The sequence below is a fragment of the Athene noctua genome, chromosome 1 (genome assembly GCF_965140245.1).
Source record: "Athene noctua chromosome 1, bAthNoc1.hap1.1, whole genome shotgun sequence".
Classification (NCBI taxonomy): Eukaryota; Metazoa; Chordata; class Aves; order Strigiformes; family Strigidae; genus Athene; species Athene noctua.
This window is the reverse complement of record NC_134037.1, coordinates 70931497-70956026: the sequence shown is the minus strand read 5'-3', so window position 1 is coordinate 70956026 and position 24530 is coordinate 70931497. Positions and strand designations below refer to the sequence as shown.

Genomic DNA, 24530 nt, shown 5'->3' with positions numbered 1-24530 from the left:
AAGTCTAAAAACTTTTATTAAGAGGTAATCTCAGTCAAGCAGCCAGTTTTAGATGTCACACATGTATACTGAGATTCTCAGATCACAGCCACTCTGTGAAATCAGTAGAAAGACTGATCCGACATACTTTTCCCCTCACGCAAGTCTGTTCTGATTGCCAGCTCGATACATGTGGACATGGCTTCTTCAGTAGCAGCATTCCCCATTCATTCTGCTGTGATTTAAATAGGCCCTTAGCACACAGAGATATTTACAACTAGGATCAATTGCTGCAGTGGTGTTAATGAGGCTTCGACTCTTTATGCTAACGGATAAAATAACCCTTAATCTCATTGGAAGCCTCCAGATTTGAAAATAAAAACTGTGTCCTACAACAGTTGAGGGTGTCTCTGGCATTTACTGGAGTGGAACATGGTTTCTGTTCATGAAAAAGCAATACCCTCTGTGCATTATGGTGGTGTAAAGTCTGGTACTTGATTAATGAAATTTGGTCCCATATGGAATATTCTTATGGACTTGCTATTAGAATGAATGCAAAACCAAAAAAAAAAAAAAATCAATACTTGGCTGAAACCATGGTAATGATGGAAGAGCTGCTGAAGCTAGAAGTGAAAAATAAGGTCATAATGTAGAGAGGTTACGAATAAAAAATAAGGAAGTCATTGACATAATGACTTTTTTACACAGACATGCAAGCTATGTTACATACCTTAGTAATGACCACCTCCTGTCGAAATCTCCAAAATCTAACAATTCTTTCACAGATGTACAAAACCATAGGACATAAAACCCACTTCCAAGCCTGTAGAAAGTTGCATATTAAGAAATAACATTTATCTGAATGTCTACAAAAGTGTTTTGCATTTCTGGTTTAAATCAGCAAGTAGCCTAAAATTAAATTATTTGATTTCTCTTCTGTGATTTTTGGTTCGCCTTTTTCATGAGAGTATTTCTGTTGCTACTGTAGCAGTTCTGGCTTTCTTGTGGAAGAGACATATGGGACTCCTTCACAGACACACTCCGAAAGCAGTGCTAATATCTATCTGTATTCTGGCCAAGAAGAGTCCTTTAAAATCTTTTCCTACTAAAAGGCAAAATGATTACTCTATTTAGGTGTTACATATAGATGTCATTGGACCTGAAGATATATAGATGCATACATTTATACAATATTACCCATAGCCTTACTATTTTTTGCTCTTCAAAGTCTAAAATATTTCAGAAGGGTCAGACAAGAATAGCTTTTATTGTCAGCTGTGAGTTTTCTGATGCTGCCTGAGAAAACATTGTCCCAAATATTCAATTAGAGCAACAGGATACATTTCCATTTAATTCATTAGTCAGCTCTGCATCAATAAATGTGCTTTTTTGATCTAGGATGCTAAGTTGGTCATACTTTAAGTATTGCAGATGATTGCTGTGGTTGTACTTGCTAATCGTATGTACTGATCACTATACAATCAAAGATACTTGGCTATTCAAGTATACTAGCTGATGATTTTACTGTGTTGCACGGATAGCTAAGATAATTAGATGTAATTGAATCTTCATGTTTAAAATTTTTTTTTTTCCCCTAGAAGAGACACTGTTTTGTTTTCAGTTTTGTTAATTACACAGCTCATTGTAGCAAATGGAAGACTCTACAATCATCTGGCTTTTAAAATCTTCAAAGAGTAGCTTTACTTGCTGAAACATTGACTTTGCTCCACAAGCTGGGTAACAGGGGTTATAAAGTATCTTTTATGAGAACCAAGCGATAAAATTCTGTGGCTTCCTTAGAAAGTGCTAAGAGGATGGAGTAGCAATTTCCCAAGGTTAAGTCTTGAAAATTAAATTAAAAAAATGCATGATTTAATAATGGGAAGAAACCAGCATAAGCCAGAAGATTCTCAGTTAACGCAGAAACTCAACATATCTGTTGTCCCTAAATACTACAGGTGTCTCTGCACAGTGGGTAATTTCACATCTTGAATATATTTGCATATATCAAGCCACAATAATGATGAGACCTGTTTTTCCTCCCTTCCATTTGTGCTACCTGTAAATAAAAGCACGTGACAGGAATGTTCAAGTTGCAGGCTACTCTGTGCAGGAGCTCAGCTAAGATTTCAAATGTGCCATCGCTCCAGTGAAACGGAGCGTTCGATCCAAAATATGTTTTGGCTGGGTTGGAACAACAGGCCATCCACCAGGAGGGATGGGCTGCTAGGCAGCACAGCTCCTGGTCAGCTAATCAAGGCATCAGTATTCTTGCCTGAGTGGTGTTTCCTCCTGTAATGAGAATGAACTGAGATGGGGCAGCGATGCCTCAGGAGAGGCTGTGAGGATAAAAGTCTGAATGCCTCGGGTGCAACAGAGGTGCTTCATTGTCCTCAGTAGGAGCCAGATTGGGCTCCTACCTGCTGAAATATGGAGCAGTGAAGCACATGTGGCATTGACAGAGAGGGGCTCTGCCCTGGTAGCCTCCCATGGGAGCTGTGGCCAGCAGGGCATGCATTCCAGTGTCACCCCACGCAGTCCCAGCTGTGCACAAGACTGTCCCCTCCCTGCTCAGCCCCATCTGTGTCTGCCCTGCCAGCACTGCACAAGCCTTGCCATGGCTTTTTAGCCTCTGAATGAATTTGTGCTATCTATCTGCAGTGTCTAGCAGGTATCACACCATAGCACATTACCCATCCAGCAAAGCACTGTTCTTAGAGATGATCTATATGCCATATGGTATTATCACAATTCATTTAAAGTAATATGACTTTGCAAGTATGGCCTTGGGTATGCAGGAAAGTGTGGCAAAATAGGTTTAACACAGAGAAGTTCTCTCCACTTAGCTTTATGATAATGAATGTCAAGACATGCTGTTGGAAGCAAGCTTGTGTCTGTATTCATGGTGCGTAGCCATGTATTGATTTTTATGGCGACATTGTAGCTGAAATTTTTAGAGAGGCATTCATTTTCTCATTAATATGCGGGTTGGATAGTGGCTAACAATAGTTTAGTTTAAGAAAAATCTATGTCAGCCATTAAAAGAGCTGCAAGACACTGAATGCTAATTTTTCTCCTCTACTTTAGGATTTCCTTTGGTATGTTTTCTCTTTTTGGAAGAAACAACAAAAACTTGCATATGAGCAAGCTAAATCTTGAGCTGTAAATGTTAAATGATTTTGTTTGGATGCTAGACATCTGACATACTGTACAAATCTGCTACTTAATTACCCCCTGTGGATTTGCAATCTTGTTGCAGCAAAACCACCCTTCCGTGGGACATTTTTCCTGCCTTTTGCCTTTCCCTTTCATAATTCATTGTTTCAAATTCTTTCCTTTTTCCCTAACTTAAGACATCAAGGCTGGACAATATGAAGCATGTACCCCAAAGCAAGGACATAATTTTATCTCCAACTTATTCTCCCTTGGTATTTAGGTTATCCATATTAAAGTACTATTAGTTAAAATAATAACATTAATTTGCATCCCTAGCTTTATTGTTCCATTGTATTTTCTGTATTTCTACCCGTGTAAGGTTTCCACTTGGAGGCTGTGATACTGAATAATTAAAAATAAATGTACAACAACAGATTTAAATAGAGTACAATTCTGAAATCCATACCCTTCAAAGGGAGTGTTGCCTAACTAAAGGATATTCCAGAAATAAAAATTATTATTAACAACACCAATTTTTATACATCACACTTCATCCGTACCTGTCTATACTGACTATAGATGGGATCAGGATCACTATCTTAATGCACAGGGAGAGGTCATGGAAAAGAAATGTGGAAGTACTCTCTAAACCTGACACTAAGTGCTGGTCACTAGCATACACCCCAGCCCCCTGCTCCCCAAGTCATTGGGCCTCCCAGGGAAGGACATGAACTTAAAAACAGAAGACAAACATCACTCTTACCACAGGTTTGTTGCCAGAAAACTGTGGCAAAGGGCACTGAGTGGCGTTCTCCCATTCCAAGTAGTGATCTTTACAGTAAGTGACATTGTGAAGCAGCAGGCTCTGAGGCGTCTGACCTCGGACAAGCTGACTTAAAACAAAAATGTTCATCAGTGATGTGCTGCTTTGCCAGGTTTCTGTGCATCTGTAGGTTTTGCATTAGTAGTTGAATGCAGATTCAGTGATAACTGAAAATTCAAGAACTGGCCATTTCCACCCTGTTTGTCTCTCTTCAAATTACCTTTCCTTTAGCTTTGCCAAGACTTTTTGACCAAATGCAAGAAGTGTGTTATAGTACTGATATATATTGATGCAGCTGAAGTGTGGAGAGTCCTTGTGTATAAAATGTACATTGTGCTGTTTGTGACAAAATTAGAATGATTTCTAAGTTCTTTGGAGCAGACATTTTGACCTCCTCTGTATATGAGCATCTGGTATTGTTTAGTAAAATAATAAAATTTAATAGTGACAGACCTTCTCTTTCCTTTGCTGCTTTCTAAATGCATTTTTAAAAGCTGCAAATAAAGTTGGAGGACTGTAATTAGATGTATACTCTCTAAACATATTAAATTCTAGCTTCTTTACTTCTGAGAATATTAATGATGTGAATTTTCCTAAACATATCAATCCTGACTGTTCAGTTTAAATGGGTTTCAGCTGGTGTTGATTATGGGTAGTGAAGGAAGATTTTAATGGGGAAACCCTATTTGTTTCATATTGTTTCTCTGAATTTTCCCTCCCATACTTACTTTGTTTCTACAATGTTAGCCTGTGCTGCCCACTAGTCTAACAAGAGATGAGGAGATAAGAAGCGCTGCCTTTTTCTACATGGCAGTGTCAGTGGCTGCCACCAGTTCAGACAGAAAGGCAGAAAAGGAGGTAGGCTCGAGTGAGTTTTGTTCAGTCATCTGGGAAGGAGAAAGAGTTGGGAAGTGGATTAAACCTTGGGTTTTGACTCCTTTTCGTAAATGGGGTAGTGGTAGGGATGTGCTGGGGCAACAGGGTACTGCTCTGTTGGGATTGTGTTATGCAGTCCAGGGATTGGTATGAACCAATCCTACAAGGTGAGGAGGACCATGAGATTTACCCCAAAACTGCACTCCTTATCTGAATTAACATGTGAATATAGATGTACCACTGTAGATTCACATTAACACCGTCACTAAGAAATGAGAAAAGGAAATGAGGGAAAGCACACAATGGATAAGAAGCAGAAGATGTCAGTGGAGCTGGAAATGGAAGATGGAAATATTTTCAGCACTAGGCATCTTCTTGCTTTCACTCTGCATAGAGAGGGGATTTATCAGCCCCTGCGCTTCTTAGGGAGGCTCCCATGACTCTGCTGTCACTTGGTGTAAGAACCAGAGCCCTGTACCAAGAAGATGGACCTTCCTCTTGTGCTGAGGAACAGGGAGACAATCAGCAACCTGGCAGTCATCCCTCTCTGTAAAAGCCACCTGTCTGGGCTAGTCATAAACTTGAGTTTATGTTTAAACATCAGGAGAGCAAGCCACCCCACAAGAAGACCTGGATAGGCTGGAGTGGGCTAACAAGAACCTTATGAAGTTCAATAAGAAGAGTTGTAAGGTCTTGCACCTGGGTAAACATAATCCAGGAGTGCAGCATAGACTGGGATCTACCTGGCTGGAGAGTAGCTCTGTGGAAAGGGACCTGGGGGTCCTGGTGGACGACAAGCTCAGTATGGGCAAACAGTGCACTGTTGTGGCACAGAAAGCCAACAGGATACTGGGTTGCATCAACAAGGGCATCACCATCAGAGAAGAAATCATCATCCCACTCTACTTGGTGCTTGTCAGGCCACACATGGAATACTGTGTTCAGATTTGGTCTCCACTATACAAAAAAAGATGTGGACAGGCTGGAGAGGGTCCAGGGGAGGGCCAAAAAGGTGATCAAAGGACTGGGAAGCCTGCCATATGAGGAAAGGCTGAGAGAATTGAGTTTGTTCAGCCTTGAGAAGAGAAGGCTTATGGGAGATCTTATCACCATGTTCCACTATTTAAAGGGTGGATACAAAGAAGATGGAGACTCCCTTTTTACAAGGAGTCATAGGGAAAGGATGAGGGGTAATGGGTACAAGTTACTCCTGGGGACATTCTGACTGGATGCAAGAGACAAATTTTTCACCATGAGAACAATCAGCCACTGGAATAATCTCCCCAGGAAAGTTGTGGTTCCCCAACATTAGACACTTTTAAGATTCAGCTGGACAGGGTGCTCGGTCATCTTGTCTAGACCATGCTTTTGCCAAGAAGGGTTGGACCAGATGATCCTTGAGGTCCCTTCCACCTGGGTATTCTATGATTGAGTTGTTTGTTACTGTAGTCATTTAAACCTGGTTTGTAATATAGCACCTACTGCTGCTGCACAGTATTTCTCTATGGTAAGGAAATTTGGGGTTCTTTTCCCACAGACAAAAAGGTCAAAACCACTTTACATTTTTGGATGCAGAGAATGGGCACAAGGATACCCACCATAGGGTAGCTGACATGCTGAAAGCTTGTCAGACTTGTACAAGCTCTCTTGCAAAATGCCTTACAAGAGCTGTGAGCCTAAGGTCTATTCCTTATTAATTTGTACCTCAAAAGGTTTGATTCCTAATCTGTAATGCCCCCAGCTCTCCGGGATGAAAGTTCAGACTGATGGATTGATAAGTTGCACATTGTAAGATGTTAGAAGGGTGAATGAAAGAACTAGAACACACTTTTAGTCCTCAGAAAAGTGGTGTGTTTTAATTTCAAAATGCTTTCATTTTGCAATCTGTCTCCAAGCAAAGATCTCAGCAGTTTGTTAATAGAAAAGCACAGGATTATAGATTTGAATCATGTTTAATCTCAAACTGTGTACGTATACCCCATGTAGTTTATGCAGACACTTACCCCATACCATGGATTATTAAACCAATGAAGAAAACCACAAAGAGGTGATGGGTATACCAGAACACCTCATAGCATGATCTTCTGATGATCTCAGTGGATGAAGTAATGATCAGAATTAAAGCCACAGTTATCACAACTCCAGTTATTCCAGCTATGGTGGTTAGTACCTCTCCTGTTGTGTTCTAAAATAAGAATACATCATTAGTACTAATACTAGTAGCTATTGCTGTTATATTTTTTTTTTTATTACTACTTCTGTTACTGTTGTTACTGTTGCTTCTATTACATATGAAACCAAAATCTAAGATATATTTTCAGTTTAGGAACAAAACCAGAACAAGACATGGAGGCAAGGCAAAGCTCCATTTTACCACAGAAAAGCATGGAAAAACATCCCTCTGCTCTATTTCCACTCAGGCTTATCCCAGACAGATGTGTAAATGTTTGCTGCCACTTATTTTTTTTCAGGAATTGAAAGGAGGAAATTAGACAGTCTCATTAGTACTTTTATCTATTTTGCTTATGTAAAAGTGTCTCAGAAAAAAAGGAAAATGATTAGAGAAATGAGAAATCTAGAGATGTGATAAGCAAAACAGCACTAGAAACCAGCTTATTCATGTGAGGGTGATAAAGTGAGGTGCTAAGACACCTGCAACCATGAAGGTATGGGGCTTGTTTGTGCTTATTTTACTTCAAAGTTCGTGGGTTTTTAGCAAGCCTGAAATGGTGTATAAAAAAGGCACGCTGTCTTTTACCTAAACAGCATAGCTCATTTACCTGCTCAGAAACACAGAATTGTCTAGGTTGGAACAGACCTTGAAGATCATCCAGTCCAACCATTAACCTAACACTGACAGTTCCCAACTACACCAGATCCCTAAGTGCTATGTCAACCCAACTCTTGAACACCTCCAGGGATGGGGACTCCACCACCTCCCTGGGCAGCCCATTCCAACACCTAACAACCCCTTCTGTAAAGAAATTCTTCCTAATATCTAGTCTAAAAGTCTAAACCTTCCCTGGCACAACTTGAGGCCATTCCCTCTTGTCCTATTGCTTAATATTTGGTTAAAGAGACTCATCCCCAGCTCTCTGCAACCTCCTTTCAGGGAGCTGTAGAGGGCGATGAGGTCTCCCCTCAGCCTCCTCTTCTCCAGACTAAACACCCTCAGTTCCCTCAGCCGCTCCTCCTCGTACGACCTGTGCTCCAGACCCTGCACCAGCTTCGTTGCCCTTCTCTGGACACGCTCGAGTCATTCAATGTCCTTTTTGTAGTGAGGGGCCCAAAACTGAACACAGGAATCGAGGTGCAGCCTCACCAGTGCCGAGTACAGGGGTAAGATCCCTTCCTTGTCCCTGCTGGCCACACTATTGCTGACACAAGCCAGGATGCCATTGGCCTTCTTGGCCACCTGGGCACACTGCTGGCTCCTGTTCAGCTGGCTGTCAATCAGCACCCCCAGGTCCCTCTCTGACTGGCAGCTCTCCAGCCACTCCTCCCCAAGCCTGTAGCGCTTGCTGGCTCCTCACATTTACCTGGAGATACTTTGGAAAATACTTGTGTTTATTTTTTAAAAGACGTATTTAGATTTACTTTTTTATGCTTTTTAGTTATGGTACATTAATATGCTGGGCTAGATCATGTTCCTTCTTGTTCATGACTCACAGGCATCAGCATAGGTCTGTTACATCTGTCTAAACCCACCAAAATACACAGAAGTGTGAATGAAGATGTATTTTGAACACAAAAGTCAGATGCTGATCACAGTTATAAAGTGCAAATCATGAAGAACAGCAGTAAAAATCTCACATGCAAGATGAAACTAAAGCTAAATATGCCAACAGAGTATAAATGAAGTCTCCATTTGCCCTGCGAGGCATGTATATCTGTTTTCCTGGTGGTGATGTACAGGAATGAAGGAGTTCACCATGCTTTCTGGATCCTGAGTTGATTCTACAGCTTAATACACTAGGAGGAAAAAAGCCCTATATTGTACTTGTAATGTGCACTCATTTGATATGGAAATCCTAGAAGTGATAAAATTCCACAATGCCATTTTTACAGTCATTTTTTACAGTAAAATCATTCTTCTAAATGTTCACAGTTGACAGCACACAGTACATTTTCAAATTGGTGCCTCTGAAGAGTGTGTTCAGATCCTATTACATATTAACAGGATTGATCTAGGTGATATTTTGAACATTTCCACTACAGTGGCTAGTTTGAATGTTGAGATGAAACAAGGAAAAATGTCAAAGACACTTAGTACATTGCTACTACAAGGGTAGGATAAAACTGAAAAGAAAGCCTGAATTGTTGCGCTCAGAACTTTCTGAAGTTAGAAGCAATCTTTTATTTGCTTTCCTTAATAATTTATTAATTCTGAGTGTAGCTACTGAGACACAAGTGAGTGATAAAAGACATACAAATATTAGAGGTTAGAGTAAAATCTAGGCTGTGAATTGAAAGGTAATTGTAGGGCATATTACTGTGAGAAATCTGGAAAAGATCTCAAAAAATGCTAGGTTTCCTCCTCAAGGGTATTTAGGATCTTAATGCTAATTAGAGGCCTACCTCACAATTATATCACCATGGGCTTAGTGAAGAAAAAAATGTGTACTGGTAGGTTCCTGTTCAGACCCATGAGCTTTTTTCTGTTCCTGGGGAACACCTCACATGCATGTGGTGAGAGTGGGCACCAGGTGTACCGAAAGATTCTGCAGCTGGGTCCTTGGCTCACTGTCCTGTTTAAATAAACCTGACTACTTTGTCAACATCAGCATGAAGACTTTTATATTCATATCACTGAGACCATTAATTTTCTTGATCTCTTCAAATTTGAGAACTGTTTACTTGTTTCTTTTGAAAGATGCAAAAATCACACTGTCTAAACTGGAAAGGAACTGAGAAAAAGCAAGACAAAATGTCTTCTAACTGAAAAGTACTATCAAATCCTACTGATGGTTGTCCAGCCATTGTCCCACTTTGTTTCTTGTTTCAGTAGAGCATGCCACTAATTGAAAGAGCCCCACTCCATGGTGTTCAATCAGTCTTTAGTGCACGCTGGCTATGTGGAAATTTTCTAAAGAGCAGAAACAGTATGTGTGGGAATCTCACCAGGACCATTTCAACCCTGCAGTATATAACAGTATACAACAATGTACATAAGCAAACATATAACATAAATTGTGATATATAGTATAATGGCATAAGGAAAAAGCTGATTAACTTTGGCATGTTTTACATGACACCTTGCAGAAAGGCTCTGGTTGTGTTATGAGTATATAAGGAAGAACTTACAGTGCTGTTGTGAGAAGTGGGAAGGAGACAGTCACTTTTTTCCCTGAAGGAAGCAGAAAATTTTATTTGCAGGGCTGAGGTGCCCGTAGTCCTACTTGGCCCTGAAGAGCACACAGCAGCACTAGCTTCCCCATGCACAGTCTCCTATACGCAGCAAAAGCCTCCAGGTGCTTTTGCATGTGCTCTTCCCTGGGCAGCCACACTCAACATGTTAACAAGGCAGAATCGACCCCCAGATTGGGAAGATAATGCACAACCATGGGGAGAGACAAACAGCAACTGTGAAAGAAATATTGTTATGTGCTGTTGCTGGTTTCTTTTTTTTCTTTCTGGAAAGAAATTGTGTTTGTTCCATGTACTGATAGTTTAGTTTAGTTTTTTTTTAAATTATTTGCAGGTTTATTTCATTGCCTACTATTCACAACACTCCTTATTCCCCCTCCCATCTGTCTCCTGACAAACTAATTAAAATACTGTAGACATTTCTTTGAGCTTAGTAACCTGAAAATTGCAGCTCTGAGTAAGTGTTTTCAGCTGAAATTGAGGTTAACCTTTGGCAGCACCTTCTCGCTCTGGTTAAAAGGCTTTGAAATACAGTTTTACCGACAATAGAATCCACAGAGGAAAAGTTTTTAGATGAGGAAAACCAAGAAGTGACAGCTTACAGTTTCATAGGTCCTGATTGGGTTCAAGTAGCTTTCATTTGGGCTCTTGCCAAGGCCAGAAAGTTTATTCTGTAACTCTCCGGCTTCCTTTGACTGGCTGGTATGATACCGCTCGATGTTGATCAAGTGGGCAACAATATGGATGGCTGCATGGGAGAAAGAGTAGTGTGAAATTACAGACCCACTTGTATGTGTCCACAGTGCCAGGAGGAACTTCATTAAGCACACTATGAACTATTTGAAAAGGCTTGGGCATGATCTGAAGTGTTTTGAAAGGGTTAAGCTGACAATGAAAGGAAAATTTTATCAAATATGTGTCTACAGGAGGAGAGGAACAGTTCCAAGGTCACTTCCCATGTTTACAGTCAAGTGCCCTGCAGTCTTCAGTGTCATCAAAGAAGGATGTCTTGAGAGATGATATAAAGGTGTTTGCCTCTGATTTTAAACTGTTCCAAATGAGGTAAAATAATTAAAATCCCTATTTTTTAAATTAACATACTAGGATGTGCCATGGTCTAATATTGCTACGCAGGACATTAACTTGTTTATTTTAGGCATAGACCAGTTTGCAACTTGCACCAGGGATATTTAAGAGGTGCATCCAAAATCTGTCTGCTATTAACAAGTAACTATAGCAGTACTTTATGCAGGTGGAGCCTGGAGAAACCACAGGAACTATGATTTTAAGGGAGAAGTCTGAATCACAGTGTTAGATCTGATTTGCCCTGAGCATCATATATCACCTCTACTTCTGGCCTGCTCCAAAAAGTATATGGAATAGTCAGTTTAGAAAAATGCCTTAGAGTGAAGTAAGAACTCCCATGTAATGTCTTTCCTCAGTGGAAAGATGGTAATTTCAAAAGGGGGAAAAAGAAAGGACTTTGTTTATTATTGACTAACATAGAAAAAGCTGTAACCATGCTAGGTGCAGAGTTTCAGTTTTCAGTATGAGAGATTCTTGAGTCTACTGCAGGAAAGTTGTAATTAATGAAAAATATTAAACACCAAAGAATGAAAAGATAACAATGAAAAATTATTATATGTTTACAGTAGACCTATTAGGATGTGTCATTTCTAGGATTTATCATTAGCTTTCTGTTATCATCTCTCCTTCAGTGTTTATCTGTTCTTGTTCCTGTCCGTTTAAAAAACTTTTCTAAAAGGCAGTATTTGTAGTAAAACAAATATGATCCGCTTCCCTGAACAATACTCTCTCAAAAGAAGATTTATTTCCTCTTTTTAATTTTTTCTTTTCACTTTTTTCTTTTTCTTTTTGTCTCTTTTCTCTCATCTCTTCTTCTTTCTTCTTTCTTCTTTTTCTTTATTCTTCTTTCTGTCCTCTTCTTCTCTTCTTTCTTTTTTTTTTTCTTTTTTTTAATTGTACCTATTTGCACAAACGTAATGTCTTACTGTGCTAGTCACTGTGTAATCATAGATGACAACACAGGATTAAATGCAAAAGGACTTTGGTATTGCTAAGTCTTCCGCATGCTGGAGTCCAGCTCCTCTGCAGTGCATGGGGAGAGCCGTGGGCATGGGAATGAGTTAAGGTAGGATGCTGGCCATGGAAGTGCTTAAAGCAGCCAGTGCAAAAACGTAGAAGATTGCACTCTTCCCCCCAACAGTAGGCTAGCCCATGTGTCCAGGCTGGAGGGAGATTATTTTCACTCTGTTCTCCTGAGGTGATCCTTTGAGAGCAGTAGATGTGTTGTGGTTGGTTGACTGTCAGGTTGCACTTCATTCAAAACATAATGTTAGCTTAGGGACTCCCCCCTGCCACTCCCTAACACCTGCTTCACCTCATTGCCCCATGCTTAGATACTTACTGGGAGATGAAAGACCTATTTTAAAATCCTTGTTACATTAAATTTAAAGTAGGGCTTTAAACCAAATCAAGTCTTAGTCACTGGGTTGACTGGTTATTCTCCTGTGGGCTGTCTTCTGATGAAACCCTTAATAAAAATAATCAAATATTTATTGACATAGGCATCCCAAGTGAATATTCTGAGCACCCAAACTGCAAAATCAAGCTCCCATTTTTTCTGAATCTTTGGCCCAATGAATAATAAATTATTTATACAAGCTGGAATAGCTTCAGCAGAATGGAGACTGAATCCAAATGGGTATGAGCTGCACAGAGATAAAATGAGCCTGGAAATTAGAAGACAGATTCAAGCCATCAAAGGAATGAGACTCTAAAATAACCTTTCAATAAATGGGATAATGGGATCAAGCAATCTAAGCAGCTTTCAGCTGAAGGTTGGTCATTTTATGAAATAGCATATATGACGTGACTGTGAGCATTAGAGGGTTTTGAACTCAGTGACCTGGCATGTCCTGTGTATGTTGTTATAGATTAGGTGCTGTATGTGAAACAACCTGGCCAGCGTCAGGTGAGAGATGTTCCCTGGAGCCTGTGTGTGAGAGGAAGCTCCGAGAACCTCGGCAGCACCCTGACACTGGAAGAAATGTCGCAGAAAACCACAAACAGCAAGTGAAATTGTGGATTCAGACTGTAAAAACCCAAAAGGCTGAGAGGCTCTGAGCTGCTGGGTTTAGGTGGCAGCTGTGTGGGGGCTGTGGCAATCTGTTCCCCAGTGTACAGCTGATGTATAAGCAGTATATAAACACTGTTTATGTATTTAAGTGTAACAGCACTTTTAAGTGCTGAGTGGGAAGCAGGGGGAGCTGTTCCTACAAGGCGTTTCTTTCAGAACAGATGTTTTGGCCTGGTAAGGATGTTATCAGATCCAGCTGGAAGGGAACCAAGTAATTGCTTGACAAGGACCTGATTTCTCTAGCATCTGAAAGAGCTCACTTGGAGGACAGGAGTGTGGGCTAATGGACTGCTGTGTGCGGTAGGTTGTGGAGTTACATGCTGCATGTATTCTGGTACTGGATGGAGGGAAAGAGGAGAGAGATGGAAAGCCCTGGCAATGAATCTCTGAGTGGACTTCTACTGAGGAGTTATATCTTGGCATCTGCTATTGATTACTGCTGCAATAAGTAATGGTACTTGGGCCTCTTGTCCTCTATACATGCAGGATGCTCTTTATAACTCCTAAATGATGTAATAGTCACCATAGCCTTGGGACCAGGTGAGTTTCACACAGTTGTGATCCACAGTGGTGTTTTACCAAGGGTTCCCTGCAGTATGTAAACTGCAGGTTTTGAACTATCCTTGCTCACTTAAAAGAGCAAAACTGACTAGAGGTGGTGGTTCAAATCTGTGTTCAGAGCATAACACACTTTCTCTCTTTCACCTTCAAAACACATATTTTTTTAAAAGTGATACTGCAGGTTGCAAAATCTTCATGTGAAATGATGACATTCCTGTTGTTTATAAGACTATGAAGTCTTGCACTTTCCTCTAAGTGCAGGATTGTTCTTCATTTGTACAAACTCCAGTCATGTCAGCAGTGACAGGAAACTTAATGCTATCTGGTATATGCTGAGTGTTGAGAATGAAATGAGGTTGTAGTTTCTTCCAGGCAGAGGAAGTTCCATGTTTCTTCGCAGAGTATTTTCAGACTCGAACAGGAAAAAACTGTGGGTTGAATAGACAAAGCTTCTCAAGAAGGTCTGAAGCCCGAGGTTTAATGAAGGGTAGTCATGTTGCAACTTTTCCCTGGAAGAAGAGATCTACTTTCTGCAACTTCACAGAATCACACAATTATCAAGGTTGGAAAAGACCTTGAAGATCATCCAGTCCAACCATTAACCTAACACTGACAGTTCCCAGCTACACCATATCCCTCAGCGCTATGTCAACCCGACTCTTAAACATCTCCAGGGACAGGGACTATACCACCTCCCTGGGCAGCCCATTCCAACACCTAACAACCCCTTCTGTAAAAAAATGCTTCCTAATCTCCAGTCTAAACCTTCCCTGGTGCAACTTGAGGCCATTCCTCCTTGTCCTATAGCCTGTTACTTTCTTAAAGAGACTCACCCCCAGCTCTCTGCAACCTCCTTTCAGGGAGCTGTAGAGAGCGATGAGGTCTCCCCTCAGCCTCCTCTTCTCCAGACTAAACACCCCCAGTTCCCTCAGCCGCTCCCCGTACGACCTGTGCTCCAGACCCTGCACCAGCTTCGTTGCCCTTCTCTGGACACGCTCGAGTCATTCAATGTCCTTTTTGTAGTGAGGGGCTCAAAACTGAACACAGGAATCGAGGGGCGGCCTCACCAGTGCCGAGTACAGGGGTCAGATCCCTTCCCTGTCCCTGCTGGCCACACGATTGCTGACACAAGCCAGGATGCCATTGGCCTTCTTGGCCACCTGGGCACACTGCTGGCTCCTGTTCAGCTGGCTGTCAATCAACACCCCCAGGTCCCTCTCTGACTGGCAGCTCTCCAGCCACTCCTCCCCAAGCCTGTAGCGCTGCTGGGGGTTGTTGTGGCCCAAGGGCAGCCCCGGCATTTGGCCTTATGGAAACTCCTCCAGTTGGCCTCAGCCCATGGCTCCAGCCTGTCCAGGTCTCTCTGCAGAGCCTCCCTACCCTCGAGCAGATCAACACTCCCACCCAACCTGGTGTCATCTGCAAACTGACTGAGGGTGCACTCGATCCCCTCGTCTAGATCATCAATAAAGATGTTAAACAGGAGTGGCCCCAACACTGAGCCCTGGGGGACACCACTCGTGACCGGCCGCCAACTGGATTTAACTCCATTCACCACAACTCTTTGGGCACGGCCATCCAGCCAGTTTTTTACCCAGCAAAGCGTGTGCCCATCCAAGCCATGAGCAGCCAGTTTCACTAGGAGAATGCTGTGGGAAATGGTGTCAAAGGCCTTGTTAAAGTCAAGGTAAACAACATTCACAGCCTCATCCAATAAGCAGGTCACCCTGTTGTAGAAGGAGATCAGGTTTGTCAAGCAGGACCTGCCTTTCATAAACTTATCCATGACTGAGCCTGAGCATCTGGTTGTCCCACATGTGTTGTGTGATGGTACTCAGGATGAACTGTTCCACAAGCTTCCCAGGCACCGAAGTCAAGCTGACAGGCCTGTAATTTCCCATATCATCCTTCTGACCCTTCTTATGTATGGGTGTCACATTGGCCAATTTCCAATCTGTCAAGGACTGCCCTGGTCAACCAGGACTGCTGGTAAATGATGGAGAGCAGCTTGGCAAGCCTTACTTAACCTAGTAAGATTTTTCTACAGGCTATTAAAGGACATCATTTTGTTCATCTATACATTGTTCTGCTTCACTGTGTTACTGTCAGTGGAAACACCGTCATACACTCTTCTTTGGGATTTACCACATCTTCCCTTTTGGGTGACATTCCCTGCAGTTTTCATTTAACAGGTAGAGGATATTGCAAGTGTTAATGACTTCCAGAATAAAAAGTGGTGGTCTTTTTTGCAAGTTATTCTGTGGTAGCTGTTAAAGTACAGAGTATAATGATATAGTGGAAAATATTAACATTCAAACTAATGATGTACTGAATATGTTGGTTTACCTGAGTCTCCCATGATCTTAAATATTGCCTAGAGTGTTATTAGATGAATACTTCTGATGATTTTTTGTATGGTGCTAGGAAAAAATGATGCAATCTAAAAATGAATTATAGCTGGATGGTAAGAGTAATGCAAAGATCTAATTCCATTTTCAGTGTGGTTCATTTAATGTACAATAGTTGTAGCAGACTAAAAAGTCTGGCACTGGATACACTGCCATTAGCTAAAATATTTTATATCTCTAAAGTGCATTTTCTGAAAGTCCTTCGCATCTGCAGTGAATAGAATTTACTAAGCAATTCCAAAATTGATATGTAGATTTGCGAAATCTGAGCTTACAACAGTTGGGTTTTTTCTCTGCACCACTTAGGTAAGTTAACCATGAGGGCAAAGTTTAAGGTACTACATCTCAGGATTTTCAGTTTTATTTTTTCCTTATTCTACAGGGCCAAACATAAAGTACAGAATAAATCATGCAATCTTTTAAACAAAGTCCTTTTTTATAACTGTGCATGAAGACTGAAGGATTTTGACTGTTGTTCTTAACCACATCTGGAATGTCTGAAGCACTTAACATGCATTAATTTGTGTTTGACCCTGAGATGTTCTATCTAGTCCACCTCTGAGATCAAATAAAAGGTTTTATTGGAAGGAGGGAGGGAGGAAAAGGGTTGCTATTAGAGCATGGTGTTTACTGTATGTATTCTTAAATACAAGGAGATGTAATTAAATTATCTTGAAAGTCTGGTCAATTTAACTAGTTTTATTCAGCCAATTGTGCCTTCAGTGAAGCATGCACAACTCTCATTGAACTAAACAGAAATTGCTTGTGTTTATCTGAGGAAAAGATTTCACTCTCTTTTTCTGCATGCCTGTACAGGATAATAATCAAATTGGAGCTTGCTGCTAGCAGTTAAATGTTTTGGTTAACCAACCCATCATGATAAAATCAAAGGGTCAAATCCTGGCCTTTCTGCCCACAGTGAAGTGAACAGCAGCTATCCCAGGCACAGGGAAGTCTGTTCCTGACAAAGCCGGGGTTCTTTTGCCACTCACTGCCTTGTGTCTTTTCTGGTTACACAGAACCCTTAATTCAGCTTCATGCTATCTTTGTGGACTAAAAAAGTGCAGGTTATGTACAAATTACAACAATAGTGACCACACACATACTTACATTTGATTTTTTTTTTTTTAGAAAGGTTATAAACATCAAAGAAGAACATGACTTGGACTATTTTTTATGATAGCTGGAAGCTTATAATCTTTAATTTAATGTAGTTTCCTTCTTCATACTTGCACTAAGTCTAGATTTAAACAATCTGACTGGAAAAAAAAAAAGTACTTTAATGGAAATTTGGTTTTCTGTAATTTCTAAAAGTACAACACTGAGATATCAGCTAAACTTCTTTTGAAGATAAGCATGTTTCCCTGAAATCTTCATCGCTTACATAGAAATGTTACTCAGATCACCAAAGCCCTTCACTTAGCCACCACACCAAAATGTAGTTGAAAATTGAAAGCTTTTCCAGTATTTTTAGCTATAGATATTTCAGTGCTTGACAGAAAACAAACACACCTGGTATCACTATACTTCTTTCTGCATTCTTCATGTTTTTAAAGAAAGTCATACTGCTGGAATTTTTGAGGATCAGGAACCACCATTTCAAACAGCCTAACTACAAAGAACCTCACTGTCCTTCCCCTACTTTCCATTAATTGCTTAATTCAATAGTTCAATATCATTCAAAGACTATTGAAACAATATATCTATATAATCTTTCTGTAAACATCAAAACAACATAAGTGGTTTGCTCTTCAAAATATGCACTGTATGCCTATGTAAAAAAAAAAAAAAAATTTCCCCCAACACTCCCCACTTTCCCCACAGAAAATGTATGAACGTACTTATGAGGATAAAAACAATACAGTTTTTGTTTAAAACTTGTTTTTGATAAAAAACAAACAATAAAAACAAGAGAGAGGAGTTGTACAAAATCTTATTTACTATCTCTTGGTTTTATCTTTTTTTATCTTATTTTCTTATCTTTAGGTTTCAGACAACTGCCCCTCAACTGAAAAGTCTCTTTTGTATTAGAAAGCAAAGAATGATTTGCACTGATCATACTGGGAGTGCATGAAACTATGATTTTATTCTAGCAGAGTTACAGGTCTATAAGGAAGATTTATTAGTGGGTGAATAACTCCCAGACAGCTCTTATCACAGACAGGCATGCAGAATGCAGGAAGCCAAACTAAGCAGAATTCCCTTTACTGAATTTTCAATGATGCCCTTGATTATAGATAGCATTGTTTACTCCCTCTCTTTCCTCCAACTTCCCTCTTCCACTAGTCTCTAATTATATCCCTTTATGACCTGACCAATTAAAGCCTGCTCTTGAATTTGTATTAGAGCTGATGAAAAATTAAAGGTACAGATGTACTTTTTCCAAGGCCATGCGCACCTCAGCTGAGCTGGCTGCCTGTTAGAAGCCAGACAATACTGATGTTGCACTGACTATTTTTAGCATGCTATTAAATAAATATGCTGGAATAACACCACCTGGCAAGCTGAGATGAATACATCTTACTTTAATAATAAAGGAGTCTACAATTTTATATTGTGAGGCTAAGCTTACTGATCTGATCTGCAAATTGGTTTAAATTCTTGCTGCCACATTTAGGCTATTGATCATAGAGGGGAGAACATTCATTTAACTAAGAATTACTAAATTGCAATAGACTAATAGGAGTTGACTATGGTTTGTGTAGCAAAAGGCAATATAGGTAGCACTTGGATAAATAATGTGTCAGTTGAGAGGAAAACAGCATCTACACATCATTTTAACACTCTTAGATTTTATGAAAAGGGACTCAATATACTTGTGGTACCTCCTTACCCTGAAACATTGCTTTCCTGTCACAATATGTGCTGTAGATTTTACTTTTTTTTTTAGAATTTGAAATGTAATTGCATGCAATGGAGTTTCTAACCATTCTTTAACCAAGTCTGACTATACAGTGATGTAGAGTTTTTCTAGGTATGATAGTTTGTTCTCACTTGTCTGTTAGGGAAGCATGAGTTCATAAGTTGTCATGTTTTGCTCATTAGACTTCCCTTTATTTTGTTCTCTTCCCCAAATATCTCATCAACTATTTGTCCGTTTTATATTCTGGAAAAAACCCCAACCCAAATAACAACCCAACAACAAACACACATTTTCTGCCTAGAGAGTGACAGAATTAAATAATGGTGCTTTCTTTCATTTCCCACATTTCCCTGTGTTGTGTCTTTTTCCTTGGAATTACTGAAGGCATAAAGTAATCACTTTTCTGAAAGACTTGCACTTCCCAAAATGTCCACCTTAATGCACTAGCAAACATTTTTATATTAATGTAAAAACAAAAAACATAAAAGGTTTGACTGTGCAGTTTTGCTTTCTTTTTGGAGCATGACAAATTATACACCAAGTAGAAGTTGGTTAATTTACATTCCTGGGTTGATTTGTTAATTAAAGAAGCAATGTTGCATTCTGTAGGAATCTGCTTTGTGCTGAAACTGAACTCTGATAAATGAATGGACATGACAGATAAGTAAATCATCATAATACACTATAAGATGCACATTCTCGTTTCCCAGCCTTCCCTTCTTAATTCTTATACAAAGAACAAATTTTAGCTATTGATTCCTGATGGCAATCAGGAATCAATATTCTTCATATTCTTGTCTCACTGCATGGGGACTTTAACAGCCTATACACACAAAAGCAGCTGCCTCATGTAGGCTGAAAAAAATTTTGGGACCAGGATCCACCTGGACAGCCTGGAGGTAGTACTGTTACCCTGCAATGTCTTATGCTTGCAAATTACCCTGATTATTCCTGTGTCTCCTTTATGTCTTCTAAGAGAACTATCTGCTCCAGATACCTCTCCATCTCTATGTGCTTATATCCTTCCTCATGTTACCTTTTGTTCTTCCTTCTTTGCACATCCCCGTTCCCCATGCTCTCTCCTGTTCCCCTCATGTCCTCTGAATTCCTATAAGCTTCAGTCTTCTCCAGATCCCTTAATGGCTTGGGGAACAGAAAGGTGCCATGTCCTCTTCCCAGTCATGTGAACAAACATCTGTAGGTCAGTAAGTCACTAAGACCGGCAGAACAGAGAACTTCTGATCTCAAGTTGCAGTTTTCCCCTCAAGGGGGCCATTAGCTCCCTCTACCCATCACCTATTATAAAAATATATATATTTAGGAATTTAGTGTTTTTGAGACAGCTCCTTGTCTCAAATTCAGATTAAATTTATTACCTGGTTGAAAAATTGTTGAAGAATATGTAGTGGTGAACAGATGAGAAGTGTGACTCATGAGCACCACTTCCTTAGGAAACCACACTGTAATGTCACCTCCACAAACATCTACTCTCAGGGATTTAATGAAAGTTATTTACATTAAATGTTAAGAGCACACAAGCTGGTCACATTAACTAAATGGCAACTAATAGTTACTATCCAAGTTGGAAGTTTATTGACTTAAGAATCAAACTTTTCTCAAGCAAAAAAAGTTACAAATGGTTAACCAGATGGGACTGCTACGCCTATTTAAAGCTGCAGTCATCAAATGATGCACTAAAATAGCATGTCTCAGAGCTGATGAGGATTACAGCATTAGGCAGCATCACTGTGAAATTCAAAACATTTCAAAGGCAAAGAAAAAAAAAGCTTACTTGCATTTACAGCTATTCCATAGGCAACCATCTTGTGAAATGCGATGTTTTTGTCAAGCTGTCTCCTCAGTGCTCCTCCACAGCACTTGGTGAAAAAGCAGACCTTGTTTTATATCATTCCTATTACTATTTGCAGCTCACATTTTGGATAGGAGAAGAGAAGAGTTCAGTACATTTAAAAATGGAATGCTGAAGGAATTCAGTGGAAGTTTTGGGTTAGCCTTAATTTTGGGGCTCAGGCAACTTCAGCATAGTGACACTCCAGGATTTCTTAAGCTATTCAGCCTATGTTGGGGCTCAAAACCAGGTTTGATAATACTCTGCTAAATTTATCTGTGATTTGTGAGTGGTTTTTCTGAGCTGGTGATTAACTAGTTTGCTGATACAAGGACGCCAGGCTGGGCTACCACTGCTTTGCAAGCTTAGGTTTAGCTGCATGAACACAGCTGAACTGCTGGCAAAGACAGCTGGCAACGGGAGCATTTCTGCTGCTTTCATGAAATGCACACCCCACGAGGGTGAGGCTGTCTAGACCTCAGGTGGTTGCATGCTGATGTGTTACTGAGCCGTCTTCCCATTATCGGAAATGCTTGGCGGTGGTGTGCTCATGACCAGCTGAGTGCCTCTGCGCAGAGCAAGCCTGGGGCCAGCGCGGGCGGCCATCAGCCAAAACTAACACGGTCTGCTGGAACCTAGACAGCCCTCGCGGACCTAATTCAGTCTCTGAATGGTGTTGCGGGTGTCTGGATTGCTCGCTTGACCTGGCACAGTGCCATGCCATGCCAAAGGTCCTGGCATTTATCCATCTTGTTTCCCAGCTAATAATTCTTCCAAAAATCTGGAGCACAGTGGGTGCAATGCCAAGACACAGCACCTCCTCAGAGAGTCACTGGGTCCAGTCCCACGCTGACCATGCTGGAGCCAGTCAAGCTGCTCTGTACCATGCTCCTGAAGAGCAGAATATTGTTCAGAAGAGCAAAAGAGTTCCAGTTCTCTGAGTTCTTAATCAGCACCTAAGTGGGCATGCATATATTTTATGTTAATTCACAAACTGATTCAGAAAACCAATAAGACTTTTTTTCTTAAATGCTCAGTTCCTGGACTCAGACAATGATAAACCAGTGTTGATTCCCAGCCTAAAGATTGCTTGAAATCTATCTCTAACACTGAAGAAAAAAAAAAGGCAGAACTGAAATTCAAGAACCAGCTTGCAAGAAAATAAATTAATGTTATGATTTCTAAATTCCTGTAGTTCTTGGAGGCATGAAGTGATCAGTGATTTTTTTACCCAAACATGTAGTATTGGAATTGCTCTCACTGTAATAATTCACTGCAAGTTGAAGCTGTAGCTAGTAGAGCTAAAGCCTAAAGTGCTTCCTATGCATGATGCCAAGGTTAATGTAAAGGCCTCTGAGCAGATGACCACTCAGTTACAAAAACACATTTACAAGAAAGACCTGAACGGTGGCCACTCAGGCAGAAGGGTTTAGACATGTTCCTTATTATCCTTATGACACTTCTATCTATCTGTACATTTCTCTCTCCAATTTTCACTTTACAGCTACAGAGGATACACATGATGGATACGTATTTTCTCCATTTGGCCAAACTGCATTATTATATCCATTTTTTGTAGCTCCTCACTTTTCATTTCATGACACCATGTTATGCAGCAACTGCCAAAATCAGCATTGCATTTAGAGCACTGTGTTAAACAAGCCATTTTTTTCTCTTCAGTCATGAATACTGACAATTTGAATGGTAATAACTAGTCAATAGCATACAGACTTTTCTGTCAAAAATTAAAATTCTTTGGAAAATGGATAATACTGCTGAACTACAGAAATAAAAAAGAGCGGATAATATGGCTATTTCAGAAATGGTACTTACAATGCTTGCTCCTCTTAAGAATGAAGTAAGGTTTCTACTGACTGGTAACAGGATTAGCATGCAGTTAAAATTAAGGCACGTTGCAGAAGCCCTTGCCCAAGCCAGGGTTGACTGTACATATAACAGTATAAAGAAATTAAATTACAAGCTTGGTATAGAAATAGCAAAAGAAAGAAAATAACATTATACTCTTATATGGGAAAATCACTGTTGAAGCATCAAAAATATTATTATGAAGGATGTAAATAAAATCAGACTATGCATATATTCTTCTTGTGGAGCCCTTTAACAGTCAAACTCATACTTACTCCCAGCATAATCCGTGTATAAATATAAGCATCTTCATCTTCATACCAGTGGAAGGTATCAATAAACAAATAGAAATTCAGTCCCAGCCACACCAGCTGCAAAGCAGACAGGGTACAGATTAGTGACACTTACAGTATTTTTTGATGCATATAAAACCGGTTATAGTTACAGTTTTAAAAGTATCTAAGAGATACTTCAAAATCAGTGTGCTATGCAGTTCTTGATCACAGATGATAGAAATCACAAATGTCTGCTGGAATGAGGCTATCTTTTAGCAAATGCAGGATTACAGTCCTATCCCCACATCCCCAGTAGAGGATATAGATGACATTTACTGTGTGATGGTAAACTTGATCTTAAACACAGGGCTTAGCCTTGTCTCTAAAAAGGCAATAAAAGCTAAAATTAAAGAATTCCAGAAATGGAGGGAGTTAGGAGTTGAGGAAATTCCTTTCTCTGTCCTCCATTCTCAGTTCACCAAAGCCTCTGAAAAAAATTCAGTATATAATTTCAATTACAATTGCAACCCCCTGTTCCCTTTATCTGAGGACTAAAGTACACAGACTTAAAAATAATTAAAAATAAAACAGTAAGACTTTAAACTGTTTTTAAGACTAGTTATAAAAACGCTGCTGAATATTTTATAGCAAGTTTTACATTGAGCTTGGGAGTATTACTGTAAGCAAACCATAAAATGTCTTTTAAACAAGCTTAAAATATTTATATATATATCCAATTAGATTTTTTTAATGCTAAAAATACTCACTAATAACAGCACTGAGAGTTTTTCATTCAAAATCCAGCATCCCATCCTGAGTGTCTCTCCCTGTGCTAGCAGCAGCTGACTCTTGCCTTCCAGTGTAACCTGAGTTCTCTGTCCATTTCTCAGGCTTTTCTACTAACTCCTTTTGTCTTTAGATTTTAATAAGCACCTAGTGGGAGCAGGAGCTCTCTCTAGGAATTTTCTAATTAAGAACTGCCTGACAGGAACAGATCACCCAAGTGACATGTCTCATGACCTGTGTAAATAAAATGCTGGTCATTGTCCAGTCCTTTCTCTCTCCAAAGTTATTTCTCAGCAAATGAGAGATGCTGTCATTAAATCGTCCTCTTCTACTAGCATTTATTTAGGTGGGTTTTTTGCTTTGTCTTTGCAGTTTGAAGAGAGTTCATCATTTCTTCATCGTTTGTCTTTTAATTTAGTAACAAATGGGAGCATCCCTTATGTGTATACAAGACGGGAGCATTGCTAAAACATCTTGGGAGTGGCAAAGTCACTCAGTCACAAGTTGGGAACTGTCAGAATAAGGGGTGTCCTTCTAACATTTTTATGGATTTCTGGCAAA

The 24530-nt window shown here is 40.0% G+C and overlaps 1 protein-coding gene across 2 annotated transcripts in view; it reads right to left on the bottom strand.

Annotated features, from left to right (window-relative positions):
* The window catches only part of NOX3 (NADPH oxidase 3), a 41425-nt gene extending 17430 nt beyond the window's left edge, over positions 1-23995 (bottom strand). Inside the window, exons 1-8 of one of the 2 annotated variants that reach the window (XM_074924583.1) lie at positions 23951-23995; positions 23184-23279; positions 22876-22986; positions 20986-21088; positions 10804-10949; positions 6838-7019; positions 3899-4028; positions 710-802 (exon numbers count right to left, since the gene is read on the bottom strand). In XM_074924583.1, coding sequence (XP_074780684.1) covers positions 710-802; positions 3899-4028; positions 6838-7019; positions 10804-10949; positions 20986-21088; positions 22876-22986; positions 23184-23279; positions 23951-23995 — 906 coding nt within the window. The remainder of the gene's footprint in view (positions 1-709; positions 803-3898; positions 4029-6837; positions 7020-10803; positions 10950-20985; positions 21089-22875; positions 22987-23183; positions 23280-23950) is intronic. The other variant, XM_074924591.1, reaches the window with a different exon arrangement.
* Positions 23996-24530: the final 535 nt, after the last annotated feature.